At 43.7% G+C, this 16,386-nt stretch overlaps 1 protein-coding gene across 1 annotated transcript in view; it reads right to left on the bottom strand.

Annotated features, from left to right (window-relative positions):
* LOC126456273 (G-protein coupled receptor GRL101-like) overlaps positions 1-16,386 on the bottom strand; it is a 568,827-nt gene that overhangs the window by 84,949 nt on the left and 467,492 nt on the right. The window contains exon 22 of the mRNA XM_050092025.1: positions 11,116-11,314. Within this exon, the coding sequence (XP_049947982.1) occupies positions 11,116-11,314 (199 nt within the window). The remainder of the gene's footprint in view (positions 1-11,115; positions 11,315-16,386) is intronic.

Raw genomic sequence — 16,386 nt, 5'->3', positions numbered from 1 at the left:
GGTAATAAAGCTTAATAATAATTTATTTTTAATGTTTTGTGTCGTCGTTTATTTCTTTCTTTTATTCATTTACTGCTTATTTTGCCTTGCCACATTAGGGCCTTAACGTCTTCTCTTACATCTGAGTAGTAACAACACGCACTAGTTACACGAATAATAATAATAAAATAGTGGAGGCATTCAGAAGGATATTGATTAGCTTACCGGTTTTGAAGTCTCGTTTGGTATTAAAAGAAGTGGAAAGTATAATGAAAGAGCAGATTTTGAGGAGAAAGTGACAGTGGCTGCTAGGAAAGAAGAGAAGCACAAAGAGTGCCAGAACTCTTACGGGAATCGGCAACGCGCCGCGAGTAATGAGTATAATGGGCGGCGGGGGCACTACGAATGAAGTGCGGGACAATACGTTGAAAATGTGGTCTTGCCAGAGATAAATCCCTGCATTCGTACTATCCTTGTGTCCTCGGTGGCTCAGATCAATAGAGCGTCTGCCAAGTAAGCAGGAGATCCCGGGTTCGAGTCCTGGGCGGGGCACACATTTTCATCTGTCCCCGTTCACACATGTCAACGCCTGTAAGCAGCTAAGGGTTTTCATTTCATTAGAATTTTACTTTCTTGAGAACGGGTATTTATACCATTTTATTCAGATGGTAGTGTAAGGGTGGGAGATACACTGGAAGGGCCGGCCGCGGTGGTCTAGCGGTTCTAGGCACTCAGTTCGGAACGGCGCGACTGCTACGGTCGCAGGTTCGAATCCTGCCTCGGGCACGGATGTTTGTGATGTCCTTAGGTTAGTTATGTTTAAGTAGTTCTAAGTTCTAGGGGACTGATGACCTTAGAAGTTAAGTCCCATAGCGCTCAGAGCTATTTACACTGGAAGGAGTGCAACAGAAAACATAAAGTGTGATAATCTCTGCGCTTTTTCGGCCCATAGCCATGATAATTGTTCCTAGACGGAGCGGTATGGTCGAAATAGCAAACACCGCAAATGTATCAGAAACAAGTATTCATCGTCAGTTTCAGCCGACGTGAGCTCTCATAAGAAAGTTCTTGGAGAGCAGGATCGCTGCACTCGAGACTGTCGAGTGTTTGTGAGTCTACGGGTCTCTTTTTAAGACCGAGTCGTTATATTTTCTTTATATTTCTGTAATGACTGAAGTGTGCTGCCAGATTTACTTAATAAATTATCTGATTGACGAATGCTGTTAAGAAAAATAATTTGCATCATCAATAAGGTCTGTTTTCCTGCAGAACAGTTTGAACAAAAATGCGTGTATGCAAAGTATTTCTGCCCTTGTTGTACATAACATTTCTGTTGTATCCCCAAACCCTGACAATACCTGACCGATATTCAGAAGAATTTCACACTACCGTACGAAGCGCACAGGACAAATAGTCACCCCGAAGGAGACTTCCCTCTAATACTGGGTAACACCGCTCTAAACTTCTCAACGGCTGCTATTCAGAGGGTAATGAGAGCCCACAATATTCGTCAAGCCGCTCTTAGAAGATCTGATCCCATAGAGTTACCAAATTCCGGCAGTGTTGACTAATACGTTTCATCTCCTGTTCCAAAAAGTCCCAGACATTTGCTGTGGGAATAAGATTTATCAATTTAGTGGGTCAGTCGAGGCGCGATAGTTCGTCTGGGTGTTCGCGAAACCAAGAAATTTACATGTGTAGCACTGTGAACGCAGCTGCTGTTATTTCCGATTGCCCACAGCATTCTCATAACGGATATGTAAAAGAAAGGGCAACACTTCGTCGTCCTGAATGCTGTAACGAAGCACAGTTGTCCATGTTAACGGTAACCCAATTGAGTGGGCTGAAGTCGTTTTACCTAAAACAGCCCCAAAACATCACAAAACCGGCTCTGGTTTGAACTCCACCATCGGGCATACAACTTCACCGCATGATCCATGGCTGCGTGACGTATCAAGTGCCCGCCTGGTAACAGTTTTGCGCTACCTACAGCCCTCAAATAGCTGCACTGTTATTCAATCGACAAATATCTTGCCATATACATTCAATACATTACGTGAAATACACTGATGGAAAAAAAACTTGCAGCACCAAGAAGGAGTTGTGCGACATAAGCGAAAGAGGGTAGGTTTGTTTCTACATGTGAAAGATGATGTATATTAAAATTCCGCGGAAGTCCCATAAAACTGGCCCTAGTAGCGCCACTGTGAGGGTGCAAATCACATTTGCTTTAAATACTCGCTTTAACGGCCCTGAGCGTCACTTACCTTTGAGACTAGACGTGGTGAGTTCATGTTAGTCGAGATTGCGTTCAAGATGACAAAGACGCCGTTATCACCACCTCACTGAATTAGGACTAGATCGTGTTATAGTGTTACGAGGAATGGGCGTTAATTTTCCGATACTGCAGAATGACTTGGCAGCAATGTAGCCATCGTACATGATTGCTGGCAGCGGTGGTCACAGAAATGTACAGTAGCAAGGAGACCTGACTCCGGGAGACCTTGTGGCATTGCCGAGAGAGAAGACCATCGTGTTTGGCGTGTGGATCTGGAGCATCGTGCTGCATCTGCACCATCAGTTCGAGCAGCAGCTGGCACCACAGTGAGACAACGAAATGTTACAAATATGGTACATCGAGGACAGCTCAGAGCCAGATGCGCTGTAGCCTGCATTCCACTGATCCCAAACCATCGCCATTTTCGACTTCCGTGATGTCAATCGAGAGCTTATTGGACGGCAGGGTCGAAGTCTGTTGTGTTTTCCGATGTAAGTTCGTTCTGGCTCGGTGCCAGTGTTGGCCATGTGTTGGTCAGAAGGAAGCCAGTTGAGCGCCTGCAACCAATCCATCGGCGTGATAGACACACTGGGCGTACATGTGGAGCTATGGTCTGTGATGCGGTTTCACATGACAACAGAAGCACTCTCCTGGTTATCCCACGCCCCCTAACTGCAGATTTGTACATCAGCCTGGTGATTCGAGCCGTCGTGGTGCCGTTCATGAACAGCATTAAGGAGTGTCTTCCAAAAGAATAACGGTCGCTCACATACCGCTGCTGTATCTCAACCTACTATCCAGTATGTCGACATGTTGCCTTGGCCTGTTCGGTCACCAGATCTGTCTCCAGTCGAGCACATATGAGACATCATCGGATGACAACTACAGAGACATCCACAAACAGCACTAAGCGTCCATGTATTGGTCGGCAAAGTGCAATAGGCTTGGAACTCCATCCCAAAAACTGACATCCGGCACCTGTACAACTCAATTCATGCACGTTTGCATCCTTGGACTCAACTTTTTGGCGGTTACACCGGTGATTAATGTACCAACATTAAATATTTTACGTTAGCTTGTGATCTTGCTACATTAATCGCTTAAATATGTTACCTAGCGAATGTGGTCACGAAGTTTCATTACACCACATTAATTATTTTTGCGTGCTGCGATTTTTTCCTTCAGTGTAGTTTCACCGTGATATGTGGCCTGCAGATTTATGAAATGTTTCCTAAGGTAGTTTCCCATAAAGTTCTGTGAATGTTACTTCACATTGGAATGTTTTAGACAGTGTCTCCATTTGGGGCACCTGGTCGTTGGAACAGCTTCGGTTTGTCACTACGTTAACGCGAATACACTTAGCAGTGCAATAACATTTAATTTACTAAATCAACTGTCGGCTGCAAACTAAAACGACATACTACATTCATGACATAATACGTGCATGACCCCTACATTAAGTTCCTTAACACACTTCGAAAGGCATGTTTTCAGTCGCCGGCAGTATAAACAGAAAACGGTTAATATTCTTCTTATGCTCGGATCTGTAGCTTCTTTGAATTTCATGTACAAGATCATCTTTTTTTTTTACATTACATGCTTTTATTCGAAACAAATATTTTATATCACGAGCGTCTGACTAATAACGACATTAGACTACATTACGCAAATGTATGACACAAGTGGCCGTAAGTCATGGTCAACATCGCATTGTGATATAAACCTGTAACAGCATTAATTCGCAGATCGTAAGTTCAGCGTCCAGGGAGAATAAGCGCAACCGTAATTGCAGGTTAGGATCTGCTGTTTGAGAATGAGGGACAGAAATATGCGGTTCTTTCCTGCTGATACCATGGTGTGCGGTAGGGTGTCTAACTTGAGGGACTGTGACCTAGACAAAATATCTGGTTGGTATGATGAGTGGTAGCTGGCTCTAAATGTAGAACAATGTACATCAATGCGGATGACTCGGAGAAACAAACCCGCAATACGCGGATGCGGTATTAGTAGTGTTCTTCTCAACAAGGTCAGGTAGCGTAAAATGGTTACATATTTTAACGTCCTTCTGTTTACGACCTCTGGATGTCACATATTTCAGCTCTTGCCGTCGTAAGAACTTTGCTAATAAACGTCGCGCAACTAGGGTCAGCAGTCGTTGTGTGACTACTACCGAGTTACACAGCAAGACACGTAAAACAAAGTCATACTCTTTAATTGAAGACGTTTTGACGAGTTAAATAAGGTTTTAAAGCCTCTCGAGGCGGAGAAGCTGTTCATCTGCAAAGCTCGTAGAAAATTTAGTGGCGGGTACGAAACTTGAAATATGCAAGTAAATAATAAAGCTGAAAATTGTCTGGCTGAATACTTTTTATTGTTCTTTCTGAGAGCGGCTAGCTCTATGAAACACGACTGGAGTCTCGGTAATGACAAATTATCGAGAGTTGACCCCCACGCTTAGAAGGAACACCAAATTGCAAATAAAGGTCATGGCAGCTATAATACGCGGTGTAGCCGAGCGGTTCTAGGCGCTACAGTCTGGAACCGCGCGACTGCTACGGTCGCAGGTTCGAATCCTGCCTCGGGCATGGGTGTGTGTGATGTCCTTAGATTAGTTAGGTTTAAGTACTTCTAAGTTCTAGGGGACTGATGACCTCAGAAGTTAAGTCCCATAGTGCTCAGAGCCATTTGAACCATTTTTTGAGCTATAATACGCAGCTAGCCTATTGGCAAGGACAATTTCCCCCTCCTCCCCACCCCCCTCCCAAGTACTCTGGGAGAGGAAATGAAGTATAGCGTAACGAAGTGTTTCTCTTTTAAGAAAATGTCTTAAAAATTGATATTACGCAGGTTTTTAACTGGGTGAGCAACGGAACTTTTTATGGCTACTTACAAGTCACCGTTCGTCTACCAAAATATATTAAAAATACTGCATACCACCGGGTCAAGACCGCCCCCCCCCCCCGCCCCCCCCCCCCATAGAAACTATTGTACAGGCGCCCTTGCCTACGTTACCTCTACATAAAATTGAATAATCTTTGAAATGGACGAAGTACTAAACAGTTGAGTGAAGTAATCAATAATTTTTGACAACATTTCTCTTGGGGAAAGACAGCGGTGTAGCCAAAATAATTTAAAATTGGTTAAAAACAGTCTTGACCGTAGTTAAATATTTATTGGTGATGGTAACAGGTTTCGGTAACAGGTTTCGGTAACAGGTGACAGTAATCAGACCATCTATATTAAAAAAGCAATACATTAGGAATTTAGACGGAAGTCTGACGATAGTAGTAAACTATAATCTACGAGTACGTGACGTATGACCAAAATTATACACATGATGGTGGGCGGTGACGATGGACGGAGAAGGTGTTGTAGTTCCACTATCATCACGTGCTGAGGAGAACAACGGAATTGTTGCTTAAATATAGCATGTTCAGTAACATTAGTCACTGTCACAGTTTTGAAATCGTCAACCGTTAAAACGTGCCTTTCGACAATACCACGCCTCCTCCATGGTAAGGGTTGGGTTGTTTGGAGGAGGAGACCAAACAGCGAGGTTATCGGTCTCATCGGATTAGGGAAGGACATGGAAGGAAGTCGGCCGTGCCCTTTCAGATGAATCATCCCGGAATTTGCCTGAAGCGATTTCCGTAAATCACGGAAAACCTAAATCAGGATGGCCGGACGCGGGATTGAACCGTCGTCCTACCGAATGCGAGTCCAGTGTGCTAACCACTGCGCCACCTCGCTCGGTCGTCCATGGTAAACGACGGCAGTATTTTCACTTGCACTACGATGCAGGAGCAGTCTACAACATCTGACGTGAATTTCTACATGCCGGCCTGCGGGGCAGTACGTTTTTAACATCCAGTCGCTGTCGCAGTAGTGAAATTGTCTTCTGTTGGATGTCGCATATCGATATGTCGACGCCGTCTCCATGGGAACCATTCTGATCCGTGGAAGACTTCAGAGCAAACAAGGCAGAAGGGATTGATTACATTTCATCAGAATTTCTAAAGTCATCAAGAGAAGCGGCAACGAAACGATTATTCGAGTTGGTGTGTAGAATGAACGAGTCTGGCGATATACCAACTGAATTCCGGAAAAAATATCGTCCACACGATTCCGAAGATAGCAAGAGCTGGCACGTGCGAAAATTATTGCACAATAGGCTTAGCACCTCATGCACGCAAGCTGCTGACAATAATAATATACAGAAGAATGGAAAAGAAATTGGAGTATCTGTTGGACGATGATCATTTTGGCTTTAGGAAAGGTAACGGAAACAGAGAGGCGATTCTGACGGTGCGGTTGGTAATGGAAGGAAGACTAAATAAAAATCAAGGGTTGATCATAGTATTTGTCTACTTGGAAAAAGCGTTGCACAGTGTCAAATGGTGCAAGATGTTCGAAATTCTGAGGATAATAGGGGTAAGCTATAGGGAAAGACGGATAATATGGAACATTTATATGAATCAAGTAAGAATAATAAGAATAGAAGACCAAGAACGAAGTGCTCGGATTAAAAACGATGTAAGATAGACGTGTAGTCTTTCGCCCCTGCTGTTCAATCTATACACGGAAGAAGCAACGATGGAAATAGAAGAAAAGTTTGGTAGTGGAAATAAAATTCAAGGTAAAAGAATTTCCGTGATACAATTCGTTGATGACATACCTTTCGTTATTGAAAGTGAATAAGAATTATATGATCTGCTGAACGGAGCGTACAGTCTAAGTATAGAACATGGATTGAGAGTACATCGAAGAAGGACGAAGTAATGAGAAGTAACAGAAATGAGAACAGCAATAATCTTAACATTAGGATAGATGGTCACGAAGTAGATGAAGTAACGGAATTCTATTACCTGGGCAGCAAAATAACCACTGACGGACGGGGGAAGGAGGACATCAGAAGCAGACTAGCACTGGCAAAAAGCCATTCCTGTGCAAGATAAGTCTACTAATATGAATCATAGGCCTAAATTTGAGGAAGTACTTCCTGAGAATGTACGTTTTGAGCACAGCATTGAATGGCAGCGAAAGATGAGTTGTAGGAAAACTGGCACAGAAGAGTATCGAAGCATTTGAGATGTGGTGCTACAAACGAATGTTGAAAATTAAGTGGACTGATAAAGGTAAGGGATGAGCTGCGCAGAATCAGCGAGGAAAGGAATACGTGGAAAACACTGACAAGGAGAAGGGACAGGATGATAGATCGTCTATTAAGACATCAGGAAATGACTTCCATGATACTAGAGGGAGCTGTAGAGGCAAAAACTGTACAGGAAGACAGTGACTGGAATACATCCAGCAAATAATTGAGAACGTAGGTTGTAAGTGCTACGCTGTGATGAAAAGGTTTGAAGGCCGTGTCCTACCAGTCAGAAGCCTGATGACTCAAAAATAAACATGAAATCTATGAGTTTTCGGCAAATCCCCATAGATGGCTACCAATGCTCTCACAGCCGATTATTTGTGGTTACCCCGCCTATACATTGAGGTACACATGGGGTATGTATATGCACATTTACAGTATCGCATTCATAAGGTACAAAAGGGCATTGAGTTGACGGGACTGTCATTTGTACTCATATGAGTCATGTGAAAAAGTGTCAGACGTGATTATGGCGCACGACGGGATTTAACAGACTTTGAACGCGGAATGATACTTGGCGCAAGAGGCATAGGACATTCCGTTTCGGAAAATGTTAGGCAATTCAGTATTCCAAGACCCACAGTGACAAGAGCGTGCCGAAAACCCCAGATTTCGGGCATTGAAATCTCACCACGGATAATGCAGTCCACGGTGGCCTTCACTTACCGACCGAGAGCAACGTGATTGCGTGGAATTGTCGGTGCTAACAGAATAGCTCCACTGCTTCAAATAACTGCAGATATCAATGAGGCGACTGCCAAGGGGGTGGTTATTCCGAGAAAAATCTTGAATAATCAACGGAAGGATAACGTCCTACGAGTCGGGGCGTGGAATGTCAGAAGTTTGAACGTGGTAGGAAAGCTAGAAAATCTGAAAACGGAAATGCAAAGGCTCTATCAAGATGTAGGCGGGGCCAGTGAAGTGAAGTGAAGAGAAGACAAGGATTTCTGGTCAGATGAGTATAGGGTAATATCAGCAGCAGCAGAAAATGATATAACGGAAGTAGGATTCGTTCTGTATAGGAAGATAGGGCAGAGAGCGTGTCACTGTGAACAGTTCAGTGATAGGGTTTTTCTTATCAGAATCGACAGCAAACCAACACTGAGAACGATAGTTCAGGTATTCATGCCAACGTCGCAAGCTGAAGATAAAGAGATAGAGAAAGTGCACGAGGTTATTGAAAGGGTAATACAGTATGTAAGGGGATATGAAAATCTAATAGTTATGGGGTCCTGGAATGCAGTTATTGAGAAAGGAGTAGAAGGAAAGGTTACGGAGAATTGGGGCAAGAATTGAGAGAGGAGATAGACTAACTGAGTTCTGTAACAAGATCCAGCTAGTAATAGCGAATACTCTGTTCAAGAATCACAAGAGGAGGGGGTATACTTGGAAAAGGCCAGCTGATACGGGAAGATTTCAGTTAGATTACATCGTGGTCAGACAGAGACTCCGAAATCAGATACTGAATTGTAAGGCGTACCCAGGAGCAGACATAGACTAAGATCACAATATAGTAGTGATGAAGACTAAGCTATAGTTTAAGACATTAGCCAGGAAGAATCAATACTCAAAGAAGAGGGATACGGAAGTACTACGGAATGACTAGATACGGTTGAACTTTTCTAAGGCTTTAGACAGAGCTAAAAGGTGGTAGGCAGTACAGTTAAAGAGGAATGGACATATCTGAAAGGGCCATCACAGAAGTTGGGAAGGAAGCCATACGTAAAAAGAAGATAGCTGCAAAGGAACCATGGGTAACAGAAGAAATACTACAATTGATCGATGAAAGGAGGAAGTACAAAAATGTTCCGAGAAACTCAGGAATACAGAAATACAAGTCGCTTAGGAATGAAATAAATAGGAAGTGCAGGGAAGTTAAGACGAAATGGCTGCAGGAAAAATGTGAAGACATCGAAAAAGAAATTATTGTCGGAAGGACAGACTCAGCATACAGGAAAGTCAAAACAACATTCGGTGACATTAAAAGCAAGGATAATAACACAACGTAAGAGTGCAACGGGAATTCCACTGTTAAATGCAGAGGAGGGAACGGATGAGTGGAAAGAATACATTGAAAGTCTTTACGAGGGGCCAGATTTGTCTGATGTGATAGAAGAACAAACAGGAGTCGATTTAGAAGGGATAGAGGATCCAGTATTACGATCAGAATTTAAAAGAGCTTTGGAGGACTTAAGAACAAATAAAGCCGAAACGATGGATAACATTATCTCAGAATTTCTGAAATCATTGGTTGAAGTGGCAACAAAACGACTATTCGAGTTGGTGTGTAGAATGGATGAATCTGGCGCCATACCATCTGACTTTCGGAAAAGCATCATCCACACAATTTCGAAGATTGCAAGAGCTGACAAGTGCGAGAATTATCGCACAATCAGCTTAACAGCTCATGCATCCAAGTTGCTTACAAGAATAATATACAGAAGAATGGACAAGAAAATCGAGGATGCGCTAGATGACAATCAGTTTGGCTTTAGGAAAGGTAAAGGAACTAGAGAGGCAATTCTGACGTTGCGGTTTATAATGGAAGCAAGACTAAAGAGAAGTCAAGATCCGTTCGTAAGATTTGTTGACCTGGAAAAAGCATTCGACAATGTAAAATGGTGCAAGATGTTCGAAATTCTGAGAAATATAGGGGTAAGCTATATGGAGAGACGGGTCATATACAATATGTACACCAGCCAAGACGGAATAATACGAGTGGACCATCAAGAACGAAGTGCTCGTATTAAAAAGGGTGTAAGACAAGGATATGGCATTTCACCTCTTCAGTCTGTACATCGAGGAAGCAATGATGGCAATAAAGGAAAGAAATTACAATGAAACGAACACCCTTAGCTGCTTACAGTCGTTGACATACGTCAACGGGGACAGATGAAAATGTGTGCCCCGACTGGGACTCGAACCCGGGATCTCCTGCTTACATGGGAGACGCTCTATCGATTTGAGCCACCGAGGACACAGAGAATAGCGCGACTGCAGGGACTTATCTCTGGCACGCCTCACGGGAAACCAACATTCGCATCGTATTCGTAGTGCTGCCGCCCATTATACTCATTACTTGCGGCGCGTTGGCGATTCCCGTAAGAGTTCGGGCACTGTTTGTGCATTCGCACAGAAGATGAAGATGGTCAAGTGGCCGGTGAGCCTTAACTATATGTATACTAAGATGGTATCTGTTCTTTCGGATATGTCCGGAAAAAGTTACCCACAACATTCAGTTGCCCAGAAAGCACATAATAAAATTCCTGTTCATTACATTTTACAGTCACAAACGGCAGACCGGACTCGAAAGGTTTAGTAGTTTCGAATAACGGAGAAGGAAAGACGATATGCATTTCGTCACAGATAGCGATAAGAAAAATACTTGAAAATGCCGAACAGAGGCCGAACTCAAACAGAAGAATATGTCAGAAATGTGCCGATTTCTCTACTTAGCTCTTTATTTACTAGCGTTCACAGCTCCACTCACTATCTCCAAATGACTAAATGACAATATGTCAACTCAAATAACAACAGTGAACCACAATTGAAAAAAGACTGTTAATAAGTAAACCCGTTGCAACCAGAATACCAAACATACGAAGCACCCTAATACAAAAGTGCTGTGTGGACTTACGTGTTGACGTCTTTCGGATGGGTAACGCGTGCAAAGTTGCGGTACTGGGACTGTGGCGTGACGCACCTGGTTGGAGTGCTTGAAGCGCATGCGCCAGGCGATGACGAGCGCGTTGCCGGCGGTGGCGACGACGCCGAGCACCCAGACGCAGACGCGCAGCACCAGGTTGGACATGAGGTCCTCGCACGACGAGAACTCGTCGGGCGCCGGCAGGCAGCGCGCCGCGTGCCGCGCCACGCAGCAGAACCGGAACTCGTCCGTCACCCTGCGGGCACACACAGCGGCCGTCAGCGCCCCGGACCGCCTCCTGTGGGAAATCTGCTGCGGTCGCGCCTGCAGGGAACGGTCTGTTGGGACGTACTGCAGGGACGAATTGTATTTGCCGCGCTTAACGGAGGTCGAGCAAATACCGATCTAGGATGTGCGGTGGTTAGACACAGCAGCCGCCTCCAGAAGAGCTGCGGTTCATCTTCCTATTCGGCCATCAAGCTTTATGCTTTCCATGCTTTCCCTAATCGCTTAAGGTAAGTTGCTGGAATGATTCCCTTCAAATGAACGTCCAGGATTTCCTTCACCATACTTCCTGCACCTTCCTTTGTGTTCCGTCTCTAATGAACTAAAGTGCGCGTCATTTACGACGGCGGCCGAGTTTAGGTTCGTTCTGCGCATCTGACGTCACAAAACACAGTCACCCAATGAACAGAGAACAACGTTGCCAGAGCTCGACTGCAGTGCAGAGCACGGACGAGTGTCTTCAGCTTTAGATACTTTCAGTCATAAATAAAGGAATTGAACAAAAGCAATGTTTAGAAAAAAGCATTCTTTACAGCAATTGCTTCATATTCTATTAATTAATTAAACCAAACAAGCAATAATTCAGGCGATAGCAAGGAAAGGTGTTTGTATCATTCTCACTAACCGCTTTTTCGGATTAAAGAACAGCCATAATTGTTTATTTCCTATTGTACTTCGACGAAACGTGAGCAATTCATAGTCATACCAACAGTATTTGTCGGTATTTTGCGTGAGAGTTTAAAGTCCTCCAGAAGATCCATTGCGACGAGCTTCGTTATTGTAATAGTTAAAGTGTCTGTCTACTAAGCGAAAGGTTCTGAGTTCGAACCTTGTACGTTTCTTAATATTTTATTTATTTAAAAACAATATCGAAGTGTCTTACTTCATGAATTTTATACGTTCGAATGTAATTTTTAGAAATTTCGTGTGGCAACTAAAGCCGGCCGGAGTGGCCGAGCGGTTCTAGGCGCTTCAGTCTGGAACCGCGCGACCACTACGGTCCCATGTTCGAATCCTGCCTCGGGCATGGATGTGTGTGTTGTACTTAGGTTAGTTAGGTTTAAGTAGTTCTAAGTTCTACGGGACTGATGCCTCAGATCTTAAGTTCCATAGTGCTCAGAGCCATTTGAACCATTTTTTGGCAACTAAAATCGACCATACAGAAAGTATACGCTATACGCTATGGACTTTTACCTCTGCAATCTCTTCAAAACTTCGTGCTATGGTTTACTACATCTAATGCTGCACGAAACTGCGTTGAACATCGAAACAAAATGAAGTCATTTATGGGGGGAAGGTATCAGTCAAGAAGATGTGTACATATCAAATTTTTGGGCCAAATAGTTTTTGTGAAATCGAATGATAAAGTGTGTCAAAGCAGTCGAAACACCAGCTGTCTGCACAGGCGAGCAGTGCAGCGATGACAAAATCGCCCACAGCGCGGAATGCGGGGAGCACGTCTCTGTAGCGGCGAAAGGGTTAATGCGGCCTTGGCGGCTTTACTTCATAAACTGCGCGCTCCCCCCTAAACGTAAGTTTGCGAACTATTTCATGGCGCTGCTTCTCTTGGCGCGTGCAACTGGCGACGCAGTAATCTCCCGCGTCTGGGCGGGCATGCACGTACAGCCAAGATAAAAGAATTGAACTATAGTTGTCGAAGAGACAGTAAATCCTAGCCTTCTCTTCTTTTTCATTTAGACATTTTTACAAATTTGCATTTCTAGAAAGCAGCTGATTAGAAGATTCACAGCAAGAAACAGAAAACTATGAAATATTTTCGCAGTTGCGAATATGGACAACCATCGGCCGTGTAATGGATCAACGCCAGTGAAAATTTTTGCCAGGCTGGGAGTCGACCTCGTCAATCCTATGTCTACAACCTACACCCATACATCCATTATGTATATATTTCCGTGCAGGGGAGACTTTTTAATTCAAAGTCGTTTGCCGGGTGTCGGCGAATAAATACGATATTGCACTGTCTGTGTTGTTCTGAAGTATGATGGAATATTCCTGTCCGCCCCCAGTAGCTGAATGGTTAGCGTGACGGATTGTCAGTCCTCTGGCCCCGAGTTCGATTCTCGGGTAGGTCGGGGAATTTTCTCCGCCCAGCGACTGGATGTTGTGCTGTCCTCATCATCATACTATCATCCTCATCGACTGCAGGTCGCCGAAGTGGCGTCAAATTGAAGGAACGGTACCCGGCGAACGGTCTGCCCGACGGGGGCAGTAAGTAAATAAATAAATGCAATGTTCCTTTGGATATGCATGCGTTCATGCAAGCCCGGAGGAACTTTGCATCGTACTTAATGAACAACACAGGTACTATAATATCGTAAACAGAAATGTACCAGCGATGAGGCAAGCAACAGGGTCATTCCCCTAATTATCTCTGTCACGTGCGTGTTGAAGGATAGTTTGACTATTTGACGATTATTTTCGTGCAGTGATTGCTACTTCATGAGGTAAATTCATATGGCATAACTGCCTAACAATCTGTTAAGAGAAATGTTAAGCCACCTGTTAGCACGTTCTTACAATCGGACCTCACTTCGGCGACTTGTGCACACTAAAACTATCCCAGTAATCTTACCGGGGAAAGGAGAAATATAATTTAACGATAACGCGAACTGAGAGCTGAAGCATAGACCAAAGCAAGACCAAAGATTTTAGTGTCTGACCAGGATTCGGTACAGTGGCCTTATGGGCTAAAGCTTGAATAAGAAAGCAGCACCAACATCAAGATTCACCTACCGACAATAAAGGCCTCTGGCCATGATAATGAACTTACTTCGTCGAGAAAGAGTCCACGAGTTTCCTCAGGTATGCCGTGTCCAGCTGAAGCCACTCACTACCTCAGTGATACCAAACTGGGTGGGGGGGCGGGGGGAATGTCGCTTGCTGTGTTTCACCCATTGTTCCAACTAGTCCCAGGCATTTTGCACGGAATTAAGGTCAACTGATTTAGCAGGCCACTAGAGTTGCGACAGTGTGTCTGGGTGTTCGTCAACCTAGGAACGTCTGGGTGGAAGATGGGAGTGTAACGAAAACGCAGAAAAAATGTCGACACTTGGTATCGAAGATGTTCTACACATCTTGAATCATTTCCACGGTAACTTAAATAAGTTGTCCATTTATAGAAGTACTTCTGTCCCAAACAATCCAAATAATGTTGCATAAACGAATCATTGGACCATTATTACACTCAGTGCCATCCACAATTTATAAAGAGGCAGATCTGCGACTTGTCTCCAGTCAGTTACTGCTCAGTCTCTATGTTGTTTGACCCACTGAATACATGAAGTTTTTCTTGTCTCTGAGAGAAATGACATTTTTTAATGAATCCATTTCGTGCAGTTCCCGTCGCCTCGTCATCGTCGCACCGAAACTGGTTGAAAAGGACCTACATTCACTGATAGCAGCCATTCCTGTAGAAGTTGAAACCGACGCTAAATTCCGGTCCCTTTAGTTTATGATCTCCTAACGACCACGCTTCTTACTATGGCCCTCCTTACACTGTGTCACATGGCTTTGAATGGTACATCATTCCTTATTGATAGTTTGGACAATCTGCACTCATCGAACTACAAATCGAGCAACTTAAATCACAGTGCAGTCACGGGCACGACAAACACTGTCCATACAGCCTACAGGCGCAAATACACAACTTCGTTGCCATGATTTACGTCAGTGATGGGGTGTCATATGACCGTCTGATGCCAGTGCGACACAACATTGATCACTGTGCTCTTTTAAGAGGTGTCTAATTTTTTGTTCTGCGAGCTCATTTTCTTTGTTCCTATAGTCCATCTGACAGATCATCAGGTTTCACTTCATAACGATTTCATTAAATAAGTTGTTATATGCTTGTATTAAATATGACCTAATTGTATCTGCCGTTAATGATCAGGAGCGAGGAGTTTAAGACTTGGACCATCTGTCCCCTAGCCGCAAATCTAAACGCAGGTCGGTAGTGCTGACCATATTGGATGATTTGTAAGACTCCTAGTTTCGTTGTTAAATGTCATTCCGCGTTTACTTTAGATTAATTTTGCGGGTATCGCACTATCGGCTTGAAGTATGGGATCTTGCAAAGAGAACTCGCTTCATTACGAAATAAATCTGACGTGTGCCTAATAAAAACATGTACCTCTTTTACTTTTCAATTTTTGTTAGTTGCACATTTAAAGAATGAGAAATGTCACTTTTAAATAATAACAATAGAAGTCAAATGACTCTCTTTTATTGGCCGAAGTGGCCGTGCGATTAAAGGCGCTGCAGTCTGGAACCGCAAGACCGCTACGGTCGCAGGTTCGAATCCTGCCTCGGGCATGGATGGTTGTGATGTCCTTAGGTTAGTTAGGTTTAACTAGTTCTAAGTTCTAGGGGACTAATGACCTCAGCAGTTGAGTCCCATAGCGCTCAGAGCCATTTGAACTCTCTTTTATTGTCCCTTTCCCTAACGAGTCTCGTTTAACAGTTATGTTTGTTTCGTATTGACACTATGGAGCCATTGCTACGTTGCGTTTCCACATTAACTAAACAGGTAATCACAGATCTTGGAAGCCTTTTCATTTACATACTACTTCCCGGTATGAATTGACTGCCTCAGCGATACAGATAGCCGTACAGTAGGTGCTACCACAACGGAGGCGAAAGGGTAAACAAATGTCTAGAAGAACGAAACTGAGAGAAAATGCAAAATAGCTAAACACAAATGTCTTTGGAAAACAAAGATGCTTCCTGCAGGAAAAATGAAGAGACTTTTGGAGACAAGAGAAGCAATGTATGAATAGCAAGAGCTATGATGAAAACGCGGTAGTAAGCAAAGAAGGGAAAGCTGGAAGGTGGAAAAAGTATACACAGGGTCTATACATGGGAGATAAATTTGAAGGCATTATTATAGAAATGGAAGACCTGCTGATAGCCTTGGGAGAGCCAACAATGACAAAACTATTCCATCTGGTGAGCAAGATGTATCAGGCAGGGGAAATACTCTCACACTTCAAGAAGAATGTAGTAATTCCAATTCCAAGGAAACCA

The sequence above is a fragment of the Schistocerca serialis genome, chromosome 2 (assembly GCF_023864345.2).
Source record: "Schistocerca serialis cubense isolate TAMUIC-IGC-003099 chromosome 2, iqSchSeri2.2, whole genome shotgun sequence".
Classification (NCBI taxonomy): domain Eukaryota; kingdom Metazoa; phylum Arthropoda; class Insecta; order Orthoptera; family Acrididae; genus Schistocerca; species Schistocerca serialis.
This window is presented reverse-complemented; position numbering and strand designations above follow the sequence as displayed.